The sequence below is a fragment of the Oncorhynchus tshawytscha genome, unplaced genomic scaffold (genome assembly GCF_018296145.1).
Source record: "Oncorhynchus tshawytscha isolate Ot180627B unplaced genomic scaffold, Otsh_v2.0 Un_contig_10879_pilon_pilon, whole genome shotgun sequence".
Taxonomy (NCBI): Eukaryota; Metazoa; Chordata; class Actinopteri; order Salmoniformes; family Salmonidae; genus Oncorhynchus; species Oncorhynchus tshawytscha.
Window position 1 is genome coordinate 12,100 of NW_024608490.1, and position 17,456 is coordinate 29,555.

The window sequence follows — 17,456 nt, forward strand, 5'->3', positions numbered from 1 at the left end:
GCAGTTAACCCACTGTTCAGGGGCAGAACAGTGGGTTAACAGTAGGCTGTCATTGAAAATAAGAATTTGTTCTTAACTGATTTGCCTAGTTAAATAAAATTGAACAAGCATGGGAAACAGTGTTTAAACCCTTTACAGTGAAGTTATTTGGATTTTTACGAATTATCTTTGAAAGACAGAGTCCTGAAAAAGGGACGTTTCCTTTTTTGCTGAGTTTATTCTATGAGTGAAATATAAGGATGTGTGATTCTCTGATCAAAAGAAGAGAAGTTTAAGTGTATTTACACTGAATGTCCACAGACACAGAAGAAGAGTTGAGACTCCCATATATACTCTCAGCCTCACAGTAGTATTCTCCTCTGTCCTCAGAGTTAATGTTGGTGATGAGGAAGGTGTTTTCATATCCTTTCAGTGAAGCTCCATTCTTCTTGTACCAGGTGTATTTGTCCACAGGTGGGTTGGCATCACTGCTGCAGGTCAGAGTCACTGAACTGCCCTCCACTATTTCACCAGAGGGACTGACTGACACTGAGGTGTTCTTTGGTTTACCTGATAGAAAGATGAATGTCCCAAAGTGGTACTGTCACAATACTTTCATTTTGAGTTTTTAAAATATATCTGTTAAACCACACGAGTACAAGATGGAGAGGATCTGCAATACTTACACAAAACCTTTAGAGGAACAAGCTTTGATCTTTTGCATCCAACTTCATTCACTGCCAGACAGTAGTATTCTCCTCTGTCCTCAGGGCTGATGTTAGTGATCCTGTAACTCCATCCAGAATGTCTCATTGAGGTTTCAGCTCCATTCGTCTTGTACCAGATGTAAATCTGCACAGGTGGGTTGGCATCACTGCTGCAGGTCAGAGTCACTGGACTGCCCTCCGTTATTTCAACAGAGGGACTGACTGACACTGAGGTGTTCTTTGGACCATCTAGTAAATCATTTTTAAAAAATACATTAAGGCCTAGATTCTATGACATCTGCGATAGCCGACACCTGCATTGCGGTTGTTTTGGCGGTGTCGTAGTTGGAACTGCATTAGAGCTGTCAAATCCACAAGTAAATCCGGGCACTATACCTCAAGAGCACATTGTCATTGGCTGCACAGAGTCGCATTAAGGGAAATCCCATGCAGTTTTGTTTACAAGTTGGAACACTGGAATATGAGATGTAATCTACACCTCAATTAGGCTGATAGAAATTATCATTATTTTAATTCATGATTTTAATTTGAGCATCATTATTTCTATATTGCCATTCTCGTTGTGAACTTCTAATGGGAGTGGGATGGGTATGTCTTCATGATAATGATCAAGACCAGCTGGGATGGGTATGTCTTCATGATAATGATCAAGACCAGCTGGGATGGGTATGTCTTCATGATAATGATCAAGACCAGCTGGGATGGGTATGTCTTCATGATAATGATCAAGATCAAGACCAGCTGGGATGGGTATGTCTTCATGATAATGATCAAGACCAGCTGGGATGGGTATGTCTTCATGATAATGATCAAGAGCAGCTGCTCACCAATTAGACAGCTACAACGCAGTTACACCTCCAACACCGCCAAAACACCAGCTATGTGAGTGTCGGCTGTCGCCGATTAACACTGATTGAATCTAGGACTAACATGTGCCTTATGCTCTGCTTTAGGACCAATGCCGTTCAAATGGTTGATACATTTTAGATGTTAGTTTCTCCAATATTCCAACACTGATCTCTACTTTACTCACATTTCACATCAATGTCGATATACTCAGACCTCCCTGTCTTCATCCCATTCCAGGCCTCACAGTAGTACTCTCCAGTGTCAGATGACTTGATTTGGTTGAAGACTTGCTGTGGTCCTGTGATCCCGTAGGAGACAGACTGATAGCCAATCTTCTTGTACCAGGTGTAACTCTGCACAGGTGGGTTGGCATCACTGCTGCAGGTCAGAGTCACTGAACTGCCCTCCACTATTTCACCAGAGGGACTGACTGACACTGAGGTGTTCTTTGGGCCATCTGATAAAAGACCATTATAAATTCCACAAATTAACTTTTAACAAGGCACAGCTATTAATTAATTTAAATGCATTCCAGGTGAATACCTCATGAAGCTGGTTGAGAGAATGTCAAGAGTGTGCAAAGCTGTCATCAAGGCAAAGGGTTGCTACTTTGAAGAATCTCAAATATAAAATACATTTTGATTTGTAAAAAAAAAAATAGGTTACTAAAATATTCCATATGTGTTATTTCACAGTTTTGATGTCGTTACTGTTATTCTACAATGTCGAAAATAGTAAAAATAAAGAAAAACCATGGAATGAGTAGGTGTGTCCAAACTATTGACTTGTACTGTATATTATCTTGCCTTTCTGAAAACATTAGATTTAGCAAATAAAGTAAACCAGTAGATTTTACAGGTCAGTTTGAAATAATTACATTCACATTGTGAAAATACATACTCAGAGAAGTGTATATTAAAATGTTTTTTGGTTCATCATTATTTAAGCAGTTTAAGTATGACCAAAACATTAAAGATGTACGTACACTGAACGTCCACAAATACAGGGAAGAGGTGAGACGTCCATATTTATTCTCAGTCTCACAGTAATATTCTCCTCTGTCCTCAGAGATGATGTTAGTGATGCTGTAACTCTGTCCTGATGCTTTTGGTGAGGTTACGTTCTTCTTGTACCAGGTGTATTTGTCCACAGGTGGGTTGGCATCACTGCTGCAGGTCAGAGTCACTGAACTGCCCTCCACTATTTCACCAGAGGGACTGACTGACACTGAGATGTTCTTTGGGCCATCTGGTGTAAAATAAACATTAGTTCAGTCAGAGAACTATCCAAAAGATTACTCAGTTACACAAAACATTAAAATAAAGAGATTTGGGCTATGATTATCGTTGAGTATAATTCAGTTAAAATGATTGATTTCATTAAACTGATTCCAACACTGATCTGTACTTTACTCACATTTCACATCGATGTTGATTGACTCAGACCTCCCTGTCTTCATCCCATTCCAGGCCTCACAGTAGTAGTCTCCAGTGGCAGATGACTTGATTTGGTTGAAGACTTGCTGTGGTTCTGTGTTTCCATTGGAAAACCTCTGATAGTCACCTCCATTCTTCTTGTATGACCAGCTATAACGCTGCACAGGTGGGTTGGCATCACTGCTGCAGGTCAGAGTCACTGAACTGCCCTCCACTATTTCACCAGAGGGACTGACTGACACTGAGGTGTTCTTTGGGTCATCTGACAAAGGTCCAATATAAAGTCATTAACATCTTGGTTATAGTATTATCAAATCAAACTTTATTTGTCACATGCACCAAATACAACAAGTGTAGACCTTATCTTGGCTTTCTGAAGAGATTAGATTTAGTGAATAAGGTAAACCAGCAGATTTTACAGGTCAGTTAGAAATAATTACATTCACATTGTGAAAATACATATTGACAGATGTGGATGTTGTATAGTAAAATGTTTCTTGATTTATCATCATTTTAGCAGTTTACAAATATGAGGAAAACGTTAAAGATGTACGTACACTGAACGTCCACAAATACAGGGGAAGAGGTGAGACGTCCATATTTATTCTCAGTCTCACAGTAATATTCTCCTCTGTCCTCAGAGATGATGTTAGTGATGCTGTAACTCTGTCCTGATGCTTTTGGTGAGGTTACGTTCTTCTTGTACCAGGTGTATTTGTCCACAGGTGGGTTGGCATCACTGCTGCAGGTCAGAGTCACTGAACTGCCCTCCACTATTTCACCAGAGGGACTGACTGACACTGAGGTGCTTTTGGGGGCATCTGGTAAGGAATAATGTGTGGAGGGGGTTATCATGTGACAATAGTGCAATCAAGACCTTGCATCAGTTATCAGACGAATCAAAGATAACATGACATTGACAGGTCAGAGAACATTAACTAGTCAAAACATTAAAAGAAACACATTTGGAAAGGTGCTTTACGTGACCAACCAGATGCTAAACACTGGTTGTCTACGCGTCTCTAGACTGTGTTAGCCCATTGCACTAAAAGCTAGGTATTAGCGAATGGTTGTAAGCTTCAGGTAAGGGTTAGGCTTCTCATTATGCAAGCGTAGTTCACTGAACCACCTCCACTTTATATTCCATAGGCCTCCACTCTTCTGGGAAGGCTTTCCAGTAGATGTTGGAGTTTTGCTTCCATTCAGCCACGAGAGCATTAGTGAAGTTGGGCACTGATGTTGGGGGATTAGGCCTGGCTCACAGTTGGCATTTCAATTCATCCCAAAGGAGTTCAATGTGGTTGAAGTCAGGTCTCTGTGCAGGCCGGTCAAGTTCTTCTACACCGATCTCGACAAACCATTTCTGTATGGACCTAACTTTGTGCATGTGGGCATTGTCATGATGAAACAGGAAAGGGCCTTCCCAAACTGTTGCCACAAAGTTGGAAGCACAGAATCGTTTTCAATGTCATTGTATGCTGTAGCGTAAGTATTTCCCGTTCTGTGAGCTTGTGTGGCCTACCACTTAGCGGCTGAGATGTTGTTGCTCCTAGACATTTCCTCTTTACAATAACAGCACATATAGTTGGCCGTGGCAGCTCTAGCATGTCAGAAAGTTGACAAACTGACTTGTTAGAAAGGTGGCATCCTATGACGGTTCCATGTTGAAAGTCACTGAGCTCTTCAGTAATGCCATTCTAATACCAATGTTTGTTTTATAAACCTTTCAGCAACGGATGTGGCTGGAATAGCCAAATTCAGCAATTAGAAGGGGTGTCCACATACTTAATCATATATAGTGTATGTAGGGTTAAATTTAATAAGAAACGGGATAGAAAATGCACAGTAGCAGCAGCGAATGTGATGAGTCAAAAGACTGCAAAAACGGTCAATGCTGATAGTCCGGGAAGCTATTTGGTTAACTACAGTATTTAGGAGTCTCGTGGCATGTGGGTAGAAACTATTCAGGGTCCTGTTGGTTTCAGACTTGGTGCATCGGTAGAGCTTGCCATGCAATAGCGATGAGAACATTCTATCACTTGGGTAACCAGAATCTTTGATCATTTTTAGGGCCATTCTTTGTCACTGACCGGTATAGAGGTCCTGAATGGCAGGGACCTTGCGGTTGGATGCCAAGCAGTTACCATACCAAGCAGTGATGCTGCCAGTCAAGATGCTCTCAATGCTGAAGCTGTAGTAATTTTGGAAGATCTGAGGGTCCATGACAAATCTTTTCATTTGTCGTGCCTTCTTCAAGACTGTGTTGGTGTGTGTGGAACATGTTAATTACACCTAGAATTTTGAAGCTCTTGACCCTCTCAACTACAGTACAGCCCCGTCGATGTGGAAGGGGCGTGCTCTGCAATTCATTTCCTGTAGTCCACGTTCAGCTTATTTGTCTTGCTCACATTGAGGGAGAGGATGTTGTCCTGGCACCACACTGCCCAGTCACTAATCTCCTCCCTATAGGCTGTCTCATCGTCGTTGGTGATCAGGCCTACCACTGTTGTGTCGTCAGTAAACTTAATGATGGCGTTGGAGTCGTGTGAGGCCATGCAGTCGTGGATGAACAGGGAGTACAGTAGGGGACTAAGCACTCACCCATGATGGGCCCCTGTGTTGAGGCGGATGGCAGCTGTGTTGCTACCTACCATCACCACCTGGGGGCGGCCCGTCAGGAAGTATACAATCCAGTTGCAGAGGGAGGTGTTCAGTCACAGGGTCCTGAGTTTAGTGATGAGCTTGGAGGGCACTATGGTGTTGATCGCTGAGCTGTAGTCAATGAATAGCATTCTAACATAGGTGTTCCTCTTGATCATGTGGGAGAGGGCTGTGTAGAGTGCAATAGAGATTGCGTCAGCTGTGGATCTGTTGGAACGGTATGCGAATTGGAGTGCGTCCATTGTGTCTGGGATGTGATGTGAGTGATGTCAGTGATGACCAGCTTTTCAAAGCATTTCATGGCTAGAGATGTAAGTGCTACAGGGTAATAACAATTTAGACTGGTTATTTTGGGGTTCTTGGGCACAGGGACTATGGTGGTCTGCTTGAAACAAGCAGGTATTACAAACTGGGTCAGGGAGACGTTGGAAATGTCAGTGAAGACACTTGCCAGCTGGTCAGCGCATGTTCTCAGCCCCACGGCCGTCCGGCCCGCGGCCTTGTGGATGTTAACCTGTTTAAAAGTCTTACTCACATCAGCTACGGTGAGTGAGATTACACAGTCATCCGGAACAGCTGGTTCTCTCATGTATGGTTCAGTATTGCTTTCCTCAAAGCGGGCAAAGAAGGTATTTAGCACATTTGGTAGGTTCACATCACTAGGCAGCTCGTGGCTGGGTTTCCCTTTGTATTCTGTGATAGTTTTCAAACCCTGCCACAGCCGACGAGAGTGAGAGCCGACATAGTACGATTCGATCTTCATCCGGGACTGACGCTTTGCCTGTTTGATGGCTCGTTGGACGTCGTAGCAGGATTTCTTATAAGCATCTGGATTAGTGTCCCGCTCATTGAAAGGGGTAGCTCTAGCCTTTAGCTCAGTATGGATGTTGCTTGCAATCAATGGCTTCTGGTAGGGATATGTACGTACGGTCACTGTAGGGATGAAGTCGCTGGTGTACTTATTAATGAAACCGGTGATGTGGTAAACTCCTCAAAATTATCAGATTAATCCTGAAACATATTCCAGTCTGTGCTAGCAAAACAGTCCTGTAGCTTAGCTTCCGCTTCATCAGACCACTTTCGTATTGAGCGTGTCATTGGAACTTTCGGTTTGAGTTTTTATTGTAAGCAGGAATCAGGAGTATAAGAGTTATGGTCAGATTTGCCTAAAGGAGGGTGAGGAAGAGTATGCATTTCTGTGTGTGAAGTAATGGTAACATGGAGTTGTGACGCCTCTAGTTGGACACCACCAGCCATGAGAAACATCACCTCTGGATGGTCTTTTCTTGTTTGCTTATGGCCCTATACAGCTTGTTGAGTGTGGTTTTAGTGCCAACATCAATTTGTGGTGGTAAATAGACAGCTACGATAAATATGGATGAAAACTCTCTTGGTAAATAGTGTGGTCTGCAGCTCGGGGTATTCTAACTCAGGGGAGAAAGACTTCCTTAACATTAGAGAACACATACCAGCTGTTGTTAACAAAGACACCCACCCCTCCCCCCTTTTCTTACCCAGGCTAACATTCAAACACTGAGCTACTCTCATGTTTTACTCACATTTAACATCGATGTCTAAAGATGGAGACCTGTCCGTACTAATTCCATTCGAGACCCAGCAGTAGTACTGTCTAGAGTCAGATGACTTGATTTGGCTGAAAACCTGCTGTGGTTCTGTGTTCCCATAGAAGATACTCTGATAGGCACTTCCATTCTTGTACCAGGCATAACTCTGCACAGGTGGGTTGGCATCACTGCTGCAGGTCAGAGTCACTGAACTGCCCTCCACTATGTCACCAGAGGGACTGACTGACACTAAGGTGCTCTTTGGGCCATCTGGTGTAAAAGAAACATGAGTTCAGTCAAATAACTATCCAATAGATGATTCACTTAGACAAGACATTCAAAGGAACCGATGTTGGCTATGCTATGCTTTATGGATTAATTTACATTTAAACTGATTCCAACATTTCAACATTGAGTTGTACTTTACTCACATTTCACATCGATGTTGATAGACTCAGACCTGTGTGTCCCCATCTCATTCCGGGCTTCACAGTAGTACTCCCCAGTGTCAGATGACTGGATGTGACTGAAGACATGCTGTAGTTCTGTGTTTCCATGGGAGAAAGACTGATAGTGGGCTCCAATCTTCTTGTACCAGGTGTATTTGTCCACAGGTGGGTTGGCATCACTGATGCAGGTCAGAGTCACTGAACTGCCCTCCACTATTTCATCAGAGAGACGGATTGATGCCAGTGTGTTCTTTGGGCCATCTGAATGACAGAAAGAGTGTAAGCACATGCAGTAAGGACCTAAGTGATGATGTTATTTAGTAAAGAATACAATAAAAATCCTCACATTTGACAGTGAGAGTCTCTTCAGGAGAGTGGAGATCCTCAAAGCCTTCTACAGCACAGGAGTATCTGCCTGCATCCTCACTGCTGACTGGGTTGAGGATCAGGCTGTTATTTTGGTTGGTGAGGCGCTGGCCTAACTTGTACCAGATGTAGGAGGGGTTGGGGTTATCAGTCAGAGTACAGATGGTCCTACAGTCCAGTGTCACTCTCTGTCCCTCAGTCACTGTGGCAGGAGTCATCGCCACCTGCAGACCTGAAAGATTGTGAATAAGGAGTAAATTACATATTTTCTGTGGTTATTTTCTCCTGTTATTGGAACAGATAAATACAACATAAATCTGTTAATGTAAACAGTCTTAGAAAAACAGGGTTCTTCGACTATCCCCATAAGATAACCCTATTTTGGTTCCAGGTAGAACCCTTTTCTGTTTCAGGTAGAACCATTTTGAATTCCATGTAGAACTCTACATGGATCCCAAAACTGTTCTTCAAAGGGTTCTCCTATGAGGACAGCCAAATAACCTTTTTAGGTTCTACATAACACCTTTTTTTCTAAGAGTGTAGAGTATAAAGTACACACCTGTGACAGACAGAGTTGTTCCAGAGAAGGTATATCCCCATTCTGCATGAACTGTTTTAAATCTGAACTTGTACTCAGTTGAGTCTCTTTCCCTCAGGTCTGTGATTTTTAGAGTGGAGTCCTTGTCTGTTTGTCGATGGTATTCCACACGATCTGCATATTCTGGGTTCAGGCTCAGATCGTTAGTTACACCAGTCTCCCATTTGCTGAACCAGGACACTTCTGTGACGTTATGCCAACTGGGATGTGTGTAAAAGCAGGATATGTCCACTGTTGACCCTTTCAAAGCACAGATACTCTGATGGGTGTAAGTCACATTCATACAGCTCTCACCCACAACACCTGAAACAAAATGTAACTGATCAATTCCTGAAACCATAATGAGACTCAATGTTTTAGATGCATTGGACAGGTTCATTTAAAATTCAAATTAAATATAGACATATATCTACACTCAGAAATAAAGGTTTAGATTTGTTGCTAAAAGGGTACAACCACTTGTCTCTGGGGTGGTACCCTGTAAGCTCCTCCTTTGTGCTCTTGGTTATAGGTGGTGATGTTAGGTTTGATACCAGAGCTCCGAGGCAGTGTAGAAACAGGGGTGGTACCCTGTAAGCTCCTCCTTTGTGCTCTTGGTTATAGGTGGTGATGTTAGGTTTGATACCAGAGCTCCGAGGCAGTGTAGAAACAGGGGTGGTACCCTGTAAGCTCCTCCTTTGTGCTCTTGGTTATAGGTGGTGATGTTAGGTTTGATACCAGAGCTCAGAGGCAGTGTAGAAACAGGGGTGGTACCCTGTAAGCTCCTCCTTTGTGCTCTTGGTTATAGGTGGTGATGTTAGGTTTGATACCAGAGCTCAGAGGCAGTGTAGAAACAGGGGTGGTACCCTGTAAGCTCCTCCTTTGTGCTTTTGGTTATAGGTGGTGATGTTAGGTTTGATACCAGAGCAGGCAGTGTAGAAACAGGGGTGGTACCCTGTAAGCTCCCCTTTGTGCTCTTGGTTATAGGTGGTGATGTTAGGTTTGATACCAGAGCTCCGAGGCAGTTAGAAACAGGGTGGTACCCTGTAAGCTCCTCCTTTGTGCTCTTGGTTATAGGTGGTGATGTTAGGTTTGATACCAGAGCTCCGAGGCAGTGTAGAAACAGGGGTGGTACCCTGTAAGCTCCTCCTTTGTGCTCTTGGTTATAGGTGGTGATGTTAGGTTTGATACCAGAGCTCCGAGGCAGTGTAGAAACAGGGGTGGTACCCTGTAAGCTCCTCCTTTGTGCTCTTGGTTATAGGTGGTGATGTTAGGTTTGATACCAGAGCTCCGAGGCAGTGTAGAAACAGGGGTGGTACCCTGTAAGCTCCTCCTTTGTGCTCTTGGTTATAGGTGGTGATGTTAGGTTTGATACCAGAGCTCCGAGGCAGTGTAGAAACAGGGGTGGTACCCTGTAAGCTCCTCCTTTGTGCTCTTGGTTATAGGTGGTGATGTTAGGTTTGTTCCGAGGCAGTGTAGAAACAGGGGTGGTACCCTGAGCTCCTCCTTTGTGCTCTTGGTTATAGGTGGTGATGTTAGGTTTGATACCAGAGCTCCGAGGCAGTGTAGAAACAGGGGTGGTACCCTGTAAGCTCCTCCTTTGTGCTCTTGGTTATAGGTGGTGATGTTAGGTTTGATACCAGAGCTCCGAGGCAGTGTAGAAACAGGGGTGGTACCCTGTAAGCTCCTCCTTTGTGCTCTTGGTTATAGGTGGTGATGTTAGGTTTGATACCAGAGCTCCGAGGCAGTGTAGAAACAGGGGTGGTACCCTGTAAGCTCCTCCTTTGTGCTCTTGGTTATAGGTGGTGATGTTAGGTTTGATACCAGAGCTCCGAGGCAGTGTAGAAACAGGGGTGGTACCCTGTAAGCTCCTCCTTTGTGCTCTTGGTTATAGGTGGTGATGTTAGGTTTGATACCAGAGCTCCGAGGCAGTGTAGAAACAGGGGTGGTACCCTGTAAGCTCCTCCTTTGTGCTCTTGGTTATAGGTGGTGATGTTAGGTTTGATACCAGAAGGCAGTGTAGAAACAGGGGTGGTACCCTGTAAGCTCCTCCTTTGTGCTCTTGGTTATAGGTGGTGAAGGTTTGATACCAGAGCTCCGAGGCAGTGTAGAAACAGGGGTGGTACCCTGTAAGCTCCTCCTTTGTGCTCTTGGTTATAGGTGGTGATGTTAGGTTTGATACCAGAGCTCCGAGGCAGTGTAGAAACAGGGGTGGTACCCTGTAAGCTCCTCCTTTGTGCTCTTGGTTATAGGTGGTGATGTTAGGTTTGATACCAGAGCTCCGAGGCAGTGTAGAAACAGGGGTGGTACCCTGTAAGCTCCTCCTTTGTGCTCTTGGTTATAGGTGGTGATGTTAGGTTTGATACCAGAGCTCCGAGGCAGTGTAGAAACAGGGGTGGTACCCTGTAAGCTCCTCCTTTGTGCTCTTGGTTATAGGTGGTGATGTTAGGTTTGATACCAGAAGGCAGTGTAGTTTGGTATAAGCTCCTCCTTTGTGCTCTTGGTTATAGGTGGTGATGTTAGGTTTGATACCAGAGCTCCGAGGCAGTGTAGAAACAGGGTGTACCCTGAAAGCTCCTCCTTTGTGCTCTTGGTTATAGGTGGTGATGTTAGGTTTGATACCACCCAGTGTAAGCTCCTCCTTTGTGCTCTTGGTTATAGGTGGTGATGTTAGGTTTGATACCAGAGCTCCGAGGCAGTGTAGAAACAGGGGTGGTACCCTGTAAGCTCCTCCTTTGTGCTCTTGGTTATAGGTGGTGATGTTAGGTTTGATACCAGAGCTCCGAGGCAGTGTAGAAACAGGGGTGGTACCCTGTAAGCTCCTCCTTTGTGCTCTTGGTTATAGGTGGTGATGTTAGGTTTGATACCAGAGCTCCGAGGCAGTGTAGAAACAGGGTGGTACCCTGTAAGCTCCTCCTTTGTGCTCTTGGTTATAGGTGGTGATGTTAGGTTTGATACCAGAGCTCAGAGGCAGTGTAGAAACAGGGGTGGTACCCTGTAAGCTCCTCCTTTGTGCTCTTGGTTATAGGTGGTGATGTTAGGTTTGATACCAGAGCTCCAGAGGCAGTGTAGAAACAGCTGTAAGCTCCTCCTTTGTGCTCTTGGTTATAGGTGGTGATGTTAGGTTTGATACCAGAGCTCCGAGGCAGTGTAGAAACAGCTAAGCGGTGTATTTCGAAGCAGCGTGCCGATGCCTGTATCACTTTATCAGAAGCACATGATCAATGACGTCCAAATCTTCGTTTCGTCGAACAACCACCAGGTTAGTTTGGTACTGGTTTGGTAGAAGACATATGCTATATGGGGTGTGGGGCGTCAACAATAATAATTTAGCCGCTCTAAATAATTTGGACCAGCAGGTGCCACCAGTGTACCCTCTGTTTATCAAAGCCTTGATTTATTAAACTATTTTCTACACAATGGACCTCAAAACCTCAAGGCAGCCGCCTGGGGCAGCATCTTGCTGGGGGCGGCACGGGGAACCCGCACAAAACAAAAAAACAAAAATAATAATTGGAATGGTGACATTTGAGCGATCGGTTTTCTATCCCACATTCACATGTCACGTCAATGATATCATGTCACCGTGTGGGACTGTGGGTCAATGATATCATGTCACCGTGTGGGACTGTGGGTCAATTAACCTTGTCTGAGTTGCCTCTAACTTTGTACAGTACTAATGCAATTAGTAATGCACTTAGTTGTATACTTTAGTTTGTGTGTTTCTTGTTTGAAGTGCAGTAGTGTAATAATCAGGTTCTCTTCTTTATAAGTGTGTTATTCTAGTTGTGTATTTGTGTGATATATGATTTGTGCAATTTAGTTATATTTGTGTGGTTTATTTGTTAGCAACAGGGTAATAATTTGATTCTTTTTTATTTGTATTTAAATACTACAATTTGTTTCTATTTGTCTTTGTTACTTATTTTTGTATGTATTTTTTATATTTCTACAGTTTTAAATGTTTTTTAAATGATTTTATATTTGTGTTGTTCCAAATGTCTGTATAAAAATTACAGTTAGCCCAGGATGGCGTTTTTTTATTAGGGGGGGGCATACAAGCTCGAACCACCACTGGTTATTGGTACAGTACCAGTCAAAAGTTAAGACACACCTACTCATTCAAGGGTTTTTCTTTATTTTTACTAAATTCTACATTGTATAATAATAGTGAAGACATCCAAACTATGAAATATCACGTGGAATCATGTAGTTGAAACAGTGTTAGACAAATCAAAATATATTTTATATTTCAGATTCTTCAAAGTAACCACCCTTTGCCTTTATGACAGCCTTGCACACATTATTCTACAATGTAGAAAATAGTACAGATAAAGAAAAGCCTTGAATGAGATGGTGTCCAAATTTTTGACTGGTAGTGTACAGGATTGTACCCCAGTTCATAACACAGATTGTACCTTTCGCCACAGGTACAAAAGCATTGCAAAGCTATTTGTTCCTTGTCTGTGGCAAAACTGTACCTCTACCATAGATCATTTAAACTGGTACAACACTTCCACTCATGGGTGGCCAAAAATAACTACCTGAACACCATGCACCCACTAAGCCATGCCTCCAATATAATTATCCAGTTTGTGTGAATTGTAGAGTTACTTGTTAGTGACGGAGACATGGTTGTTGAATTCGTAAATTTTCAGTCCTGAGTTCCTAGGCGTATATTATTAAAATGAAACTCTTTATGACAATACATTACATATCTCATGAGGCCTTATTTTGAAGACTAGTTTTACTCTAATACAGTGGCTTGAAATTCGTGGTTAACAGGCCACATCAGGCCTGCAAGTAGGCTCAAAAAAATCAAGTAACTTTCCCCAAATTCCCAGATTTTAACACATTTTCACCCGTTTCAGAAATCTTCCGACCGGGATTTCTGAAAAAGCTGGCTTGCATTGTGATTTGTCATTCCTATTGGAATCCAGCCAGAGTTAGGATATCCAAGAGTTTGAATATTATTCACGCGCCATCTGCATTCATAATGACTGTCAGGTGTAGGAACATTGTGAGGAGACTCCCTAAGCCATTTAAACTGGAATAACCATTTTAGTAACGGGTGAAAAAAATCTAACAAAGCTGATTGGATTAGTTTAGAAAAATGTACATTATTTAATTTAGCATAGCATAAAATTAATCTGTGTAGATTGATCAATCAATCAATGTACATGCAAAAACACAGATATATATATTTTTTTAAGTTGATCAACCTGTAGTAGAGCATGCTGGGAAATATAATGATGATAATAATGATGGTACAAATTTGCCTTTTTAGAGTGCCACCCCAGTAACAAACATCTACCTCATTTTAGGTGGGAAAGATTCATAGTTGTACTTTAAATGTATTTAGGATACACAACATATGTTTGTATCCTGGGAAACAGAAATGCACCTTCACATTGTAGACCTTTATTTGAGAGTGAGAGTGTGATGATTGGGAAACACTTTACTTGACACTTTGACATATATTCGTTACTTTATTTTCTGACAAGAGTGTAAATGAGTTTCCTTTCGTTTGTCATTTCTATTTAATTTGTCCCGTATTTTTCTCGTTTGGCCTTAAATGTCACTTTGAAAATACTTGACACTTAAGCGTAGAGAATCTTAACTAATACATGCATTCACACTCAGGGTGTCTTACTGAAACTGCAGCAACAGAGCTTGGATGTCCTCATGGCAATGATAATTTTACAGCACAGGTACAAAAATGTATCAATAAACTCTTTAACTGTCTGAATACCAAGATCATTATTGACAGTACAGTATTTTATATTTTTGCAGGAAAAATACTGAAGTGTAGACGTTGTCATTTCTATTTAATTTGTCCCTTCTCGTTGGCCTTAAATGTTTGATACTTGTTAAGTAGAGAACTAATTGTCACACACTGCAGGAGCTTGGATGTCCTGTACCAGACTGTCTGAATAATTATTGACAGGTTGCAGGGAATCAGACTCAGACGTTGTCCGTTCCTGTACCAGATGTGGTGGGGCAGTCAGAGTACAGGTGGTGCTACAGGTCAGTGTCTTCTGTCCCTCTGCAGCAGGAGTCACCTTCACCTGCAGGTCTGAATGAAGAGAGAATAAAACATAAAAGAACAACCCTCAATATTTCCACCTCATTTGTATTTATGTAACCTTTATTTTACTAGGCAAGTCAGTTGAGAACACATTCTTATTTACAATAACACCAGGGAACAGAGGTTAACTGCCTTGTTCAGGGACAGAACAGATGTTTTACCTTGTCAGCTTAGGGATTCGATCCAGCAACCTTTCAGTTACTGGTCTAATGCTCTAACCACTAGGCTACCTGCCGCCCCAATGCTACAAGAGATAAAGTAGTTACACTATAGAATAATGTTGTGTAAATATAGTACTACCAGTAAATCATAATGTTCTGTAATACTACCAGCATATTATACAATTCTGTAAGTGTAGTATTACCAGTATATCATAATGGTCTGTAAGTGTACTATTACCTGTATATAATAATGTAAGTGTAGTATTACCAGTATATCATAATGTTCTGTAAGTGTAGTATTACCAGTATATCATAATGTTCTGTAAGTGTAGTATTACCAGTATATCATAATGTTCTGTAAGTGTAGTATTACCAGTATATCATAATGTTCTGTAAGTGTAGTATTACTAGTATATCATAATGTTCTGTAAGTGTAGTATTACCAGTATATCATAATGTTCTGTAAGTGTAGTATTACCAGTATATCATAATGTTCTGTAAGTGTAGTATTACCAGTATATCATAATGCTCTGTAAGTGTAGTATTACCAGTATATCATAATGTTCTGTAAGTGTAGTATTACCAGTATATCATAATGTTCTGTAAGTGTAGTACTGCCAGTATTTCATAATGTTCTGTAAGTGTAGTTTTACCTGTGACAGACAGAGTTGTTCCAGGGAAGCTGTACCCCATCCTGAGATCTGTGTGTTGAATCTGAATTTATACTCAGCTGAGTCGCTCTCTCTCAGATCCGTGATTCTCAGGATGGAGGGAAGGTTCTCCAGGGCCCGACCAGCATACTCTGGGTCTCTGGTTAGGTCCTCAGGGACCGACTTATCACTTCTAAACCAGAATGTTGTTTTGATCGGATGATAACTGGAATAAGTACAGGATATGTCCACTGATGACCCCTTCAAGGCACAGATACTCTTGTCAATATAAGTTACTCTGTTGCAGCTCTGATCCTGAACACCTGAAACATAATGACAAGAGGACGTTACTTATACAATCATGACCTGCAATAATCCTGTGTTAGTTATGTTAGATAACTGTGAGGACTGTTTAGGAGACAGAATAGATATACTTGAAAAGTTCTACTAGAATACTGAGTTGAATCCATACTCACACACTGCAGGAGTGTGGAGATCCTCATTGGATTTTACAGCACAGGAGTAGCTGTCTGCAGCATCAGGGTAGACTGAATAGGGAGAAGTGTTGTCAGTTACTATCTGTCCGTTCTTGTACCAGATGTAGGTGGGGTTACCAGTCAGAACACAGGTGGTGCAAGTCAGTGTCTTCCACGCTGATACAACTGAATAAGGAGTCACCTTCACCTGCAGATCTGGAGGAGATCACAACACATTACAACCATTAGTCATCTGACATCTTTTCTAGTCACATGACATTTATTTTTTGAAGACAAAACACTACAATTCCCAGAACTAAATTGACAGAAGAATATCACTGTACCTGTGACAGACAGAGTGACTCCAGGGTTGCCAGTAAATCTCCCTCCAGTCTGATCTGTTATAAATCTGAACATGTACGTAGCTGAGTCACTCTCTCTCAGGTCTGTGATTCTCAGAGTGCAGTCATTCTTGTTATCTTTATGATACGTCACACGAGCTTTGTAGTCTGCGTCATCACTCAGACTAACAGGATTCCCCTCAGCATCATTTTTAGTGAACCAGAAGGTTGATGTGACGATATAACCACTGGGATATGTGTAAGAGCAGGACATCTCCACTGTTGACCCCTTCAAGGTACAGATACTCTGAGGGGTGTATGTAACACTCCAGCCATCCTGACCCAGTACAACTGAAACACACAGTCACACAACACAAGGATATTACATTAAGCAAAGGTCTATTGGCTTACACTGACAGTAGGGTTTGTCCACACTTTGTTGCCGTCCTGTAGTTTCTGAGTTGAGTGTGAATGGAAACCACACATAAGCATCACTCAGTGAGGTGTGAAAGATAAATGCCTAACAGACGATGTCACTGAACACAACAGAATAACATTAAGATAATATTACTAAAACAGTAAAGAATGAGACCATACCTGCTACAGACCAGAGAAAGACCACCAACACACTTCCTGCTGTTCTCAAGGCCATTGTTGCATCTCCCACCCTGCAGTCTTAGAAACATAAACAACAACTCACTCTATAGCTGGTGAATAACTCCACCTGATCCATTAAAACAGTCCAGGGTACATATTCACAAAGTGTCTCAGAGTAGACTAAGAGTGCTCATCTAGGATCAGTTTAACTTTATAGATCATTATTATATGGACTAGGGGGACCTGATCTTAGATCAGCACTCCTTCTCTGAGACACTTCGTGATACTGGCCCTGATGTAACAACCTAAACACAGGTCAAAACTAAACAAAAAGTTAAATGATTCAGTAAGTCGTACCATGTGATTTATGGCTAAAACATCAAATAATAACAATGATAATAACAATAACATTAAAGTAAACGATATAATATACTGTAGCGTACTTACAGAGTGAAGAGGAGAGGTATTGTACAGTGAGTCAACTTACTGGCGTAGCAGGGCATAGAAACAAGAAGTGTGAGTTCTGTGGTTGG

At 42.1% G+C, this 17,456-nt stretch overlaps 1 protein-coding gene across 2 annotated transcripts; it reads right to left on the reverse strand.

The window, feature by feature from the left end:
• Positions 1–248: 248 nt before the first annotated feature.
• Positions 249–17,456, reverse strand: LOC112222152 (B-cell receptor CD22-like). 2 transcript variants are annotated; one of them, XM_042313289.1, is made up of 13 exons: positions 17,371–17,456; positions 16,924–17,001; positions 16,330–16,677; positions 15,986–16,201; positions 8,593–8,934; positions 8,014–8,265; positions 7,650–7,928; positions 7,213–7,488; positions 3,550–3,813; positions 2,973–3,254; positions 1,741–2,013; positions 666–935; positions 249–549 (listed from the first exon to the last, which is right to left on the reverse strand). In XM_042313289.1, exons 2-13 carry the CDS (start codon positions 16,976–16,978, stop codon positions 272–274), a joined length of 3,135 nt encoding a protein of 1,044 aa, XP_042169223.1. In that variant the 5' UTR covers positions 16,979–17,001; positions 17,371–17,456; the 3' UTR covers positions 249–271. The 2 variants fall into 2 exon arrangements, with proteins under 2 accessions (XP_042169223.1, XP_042169224.1); XM_042313290.1 differs by lacking the exon at positions 2,973–3,254.

Bases quoted from the DNA above. Each gene is read 5' to 3' on its own strand.
- LOC112222152 (XM_042313289.1), bottom strand. From the start codon at position 16,978: ATGGCCTTGAGAACAGCAGGAAGTGTGTTGGTGGTCTTTCTCTGGTCT. The intron at 8,935-15,985 runs GTGAGTATGGAT...ATTTTGTTTCAG, and splicing joins TCTCCACACTCCTGCAGTGT to GTGTTGTGGGTGAGAGCTGT. The intron at 550-665 runs GTAAGTATTGCA...TCTTTCTATCAG, and splicing joins TGTTCCTCTAAAGGTTTTGT to GTAAACCAAAGAACACCTCA.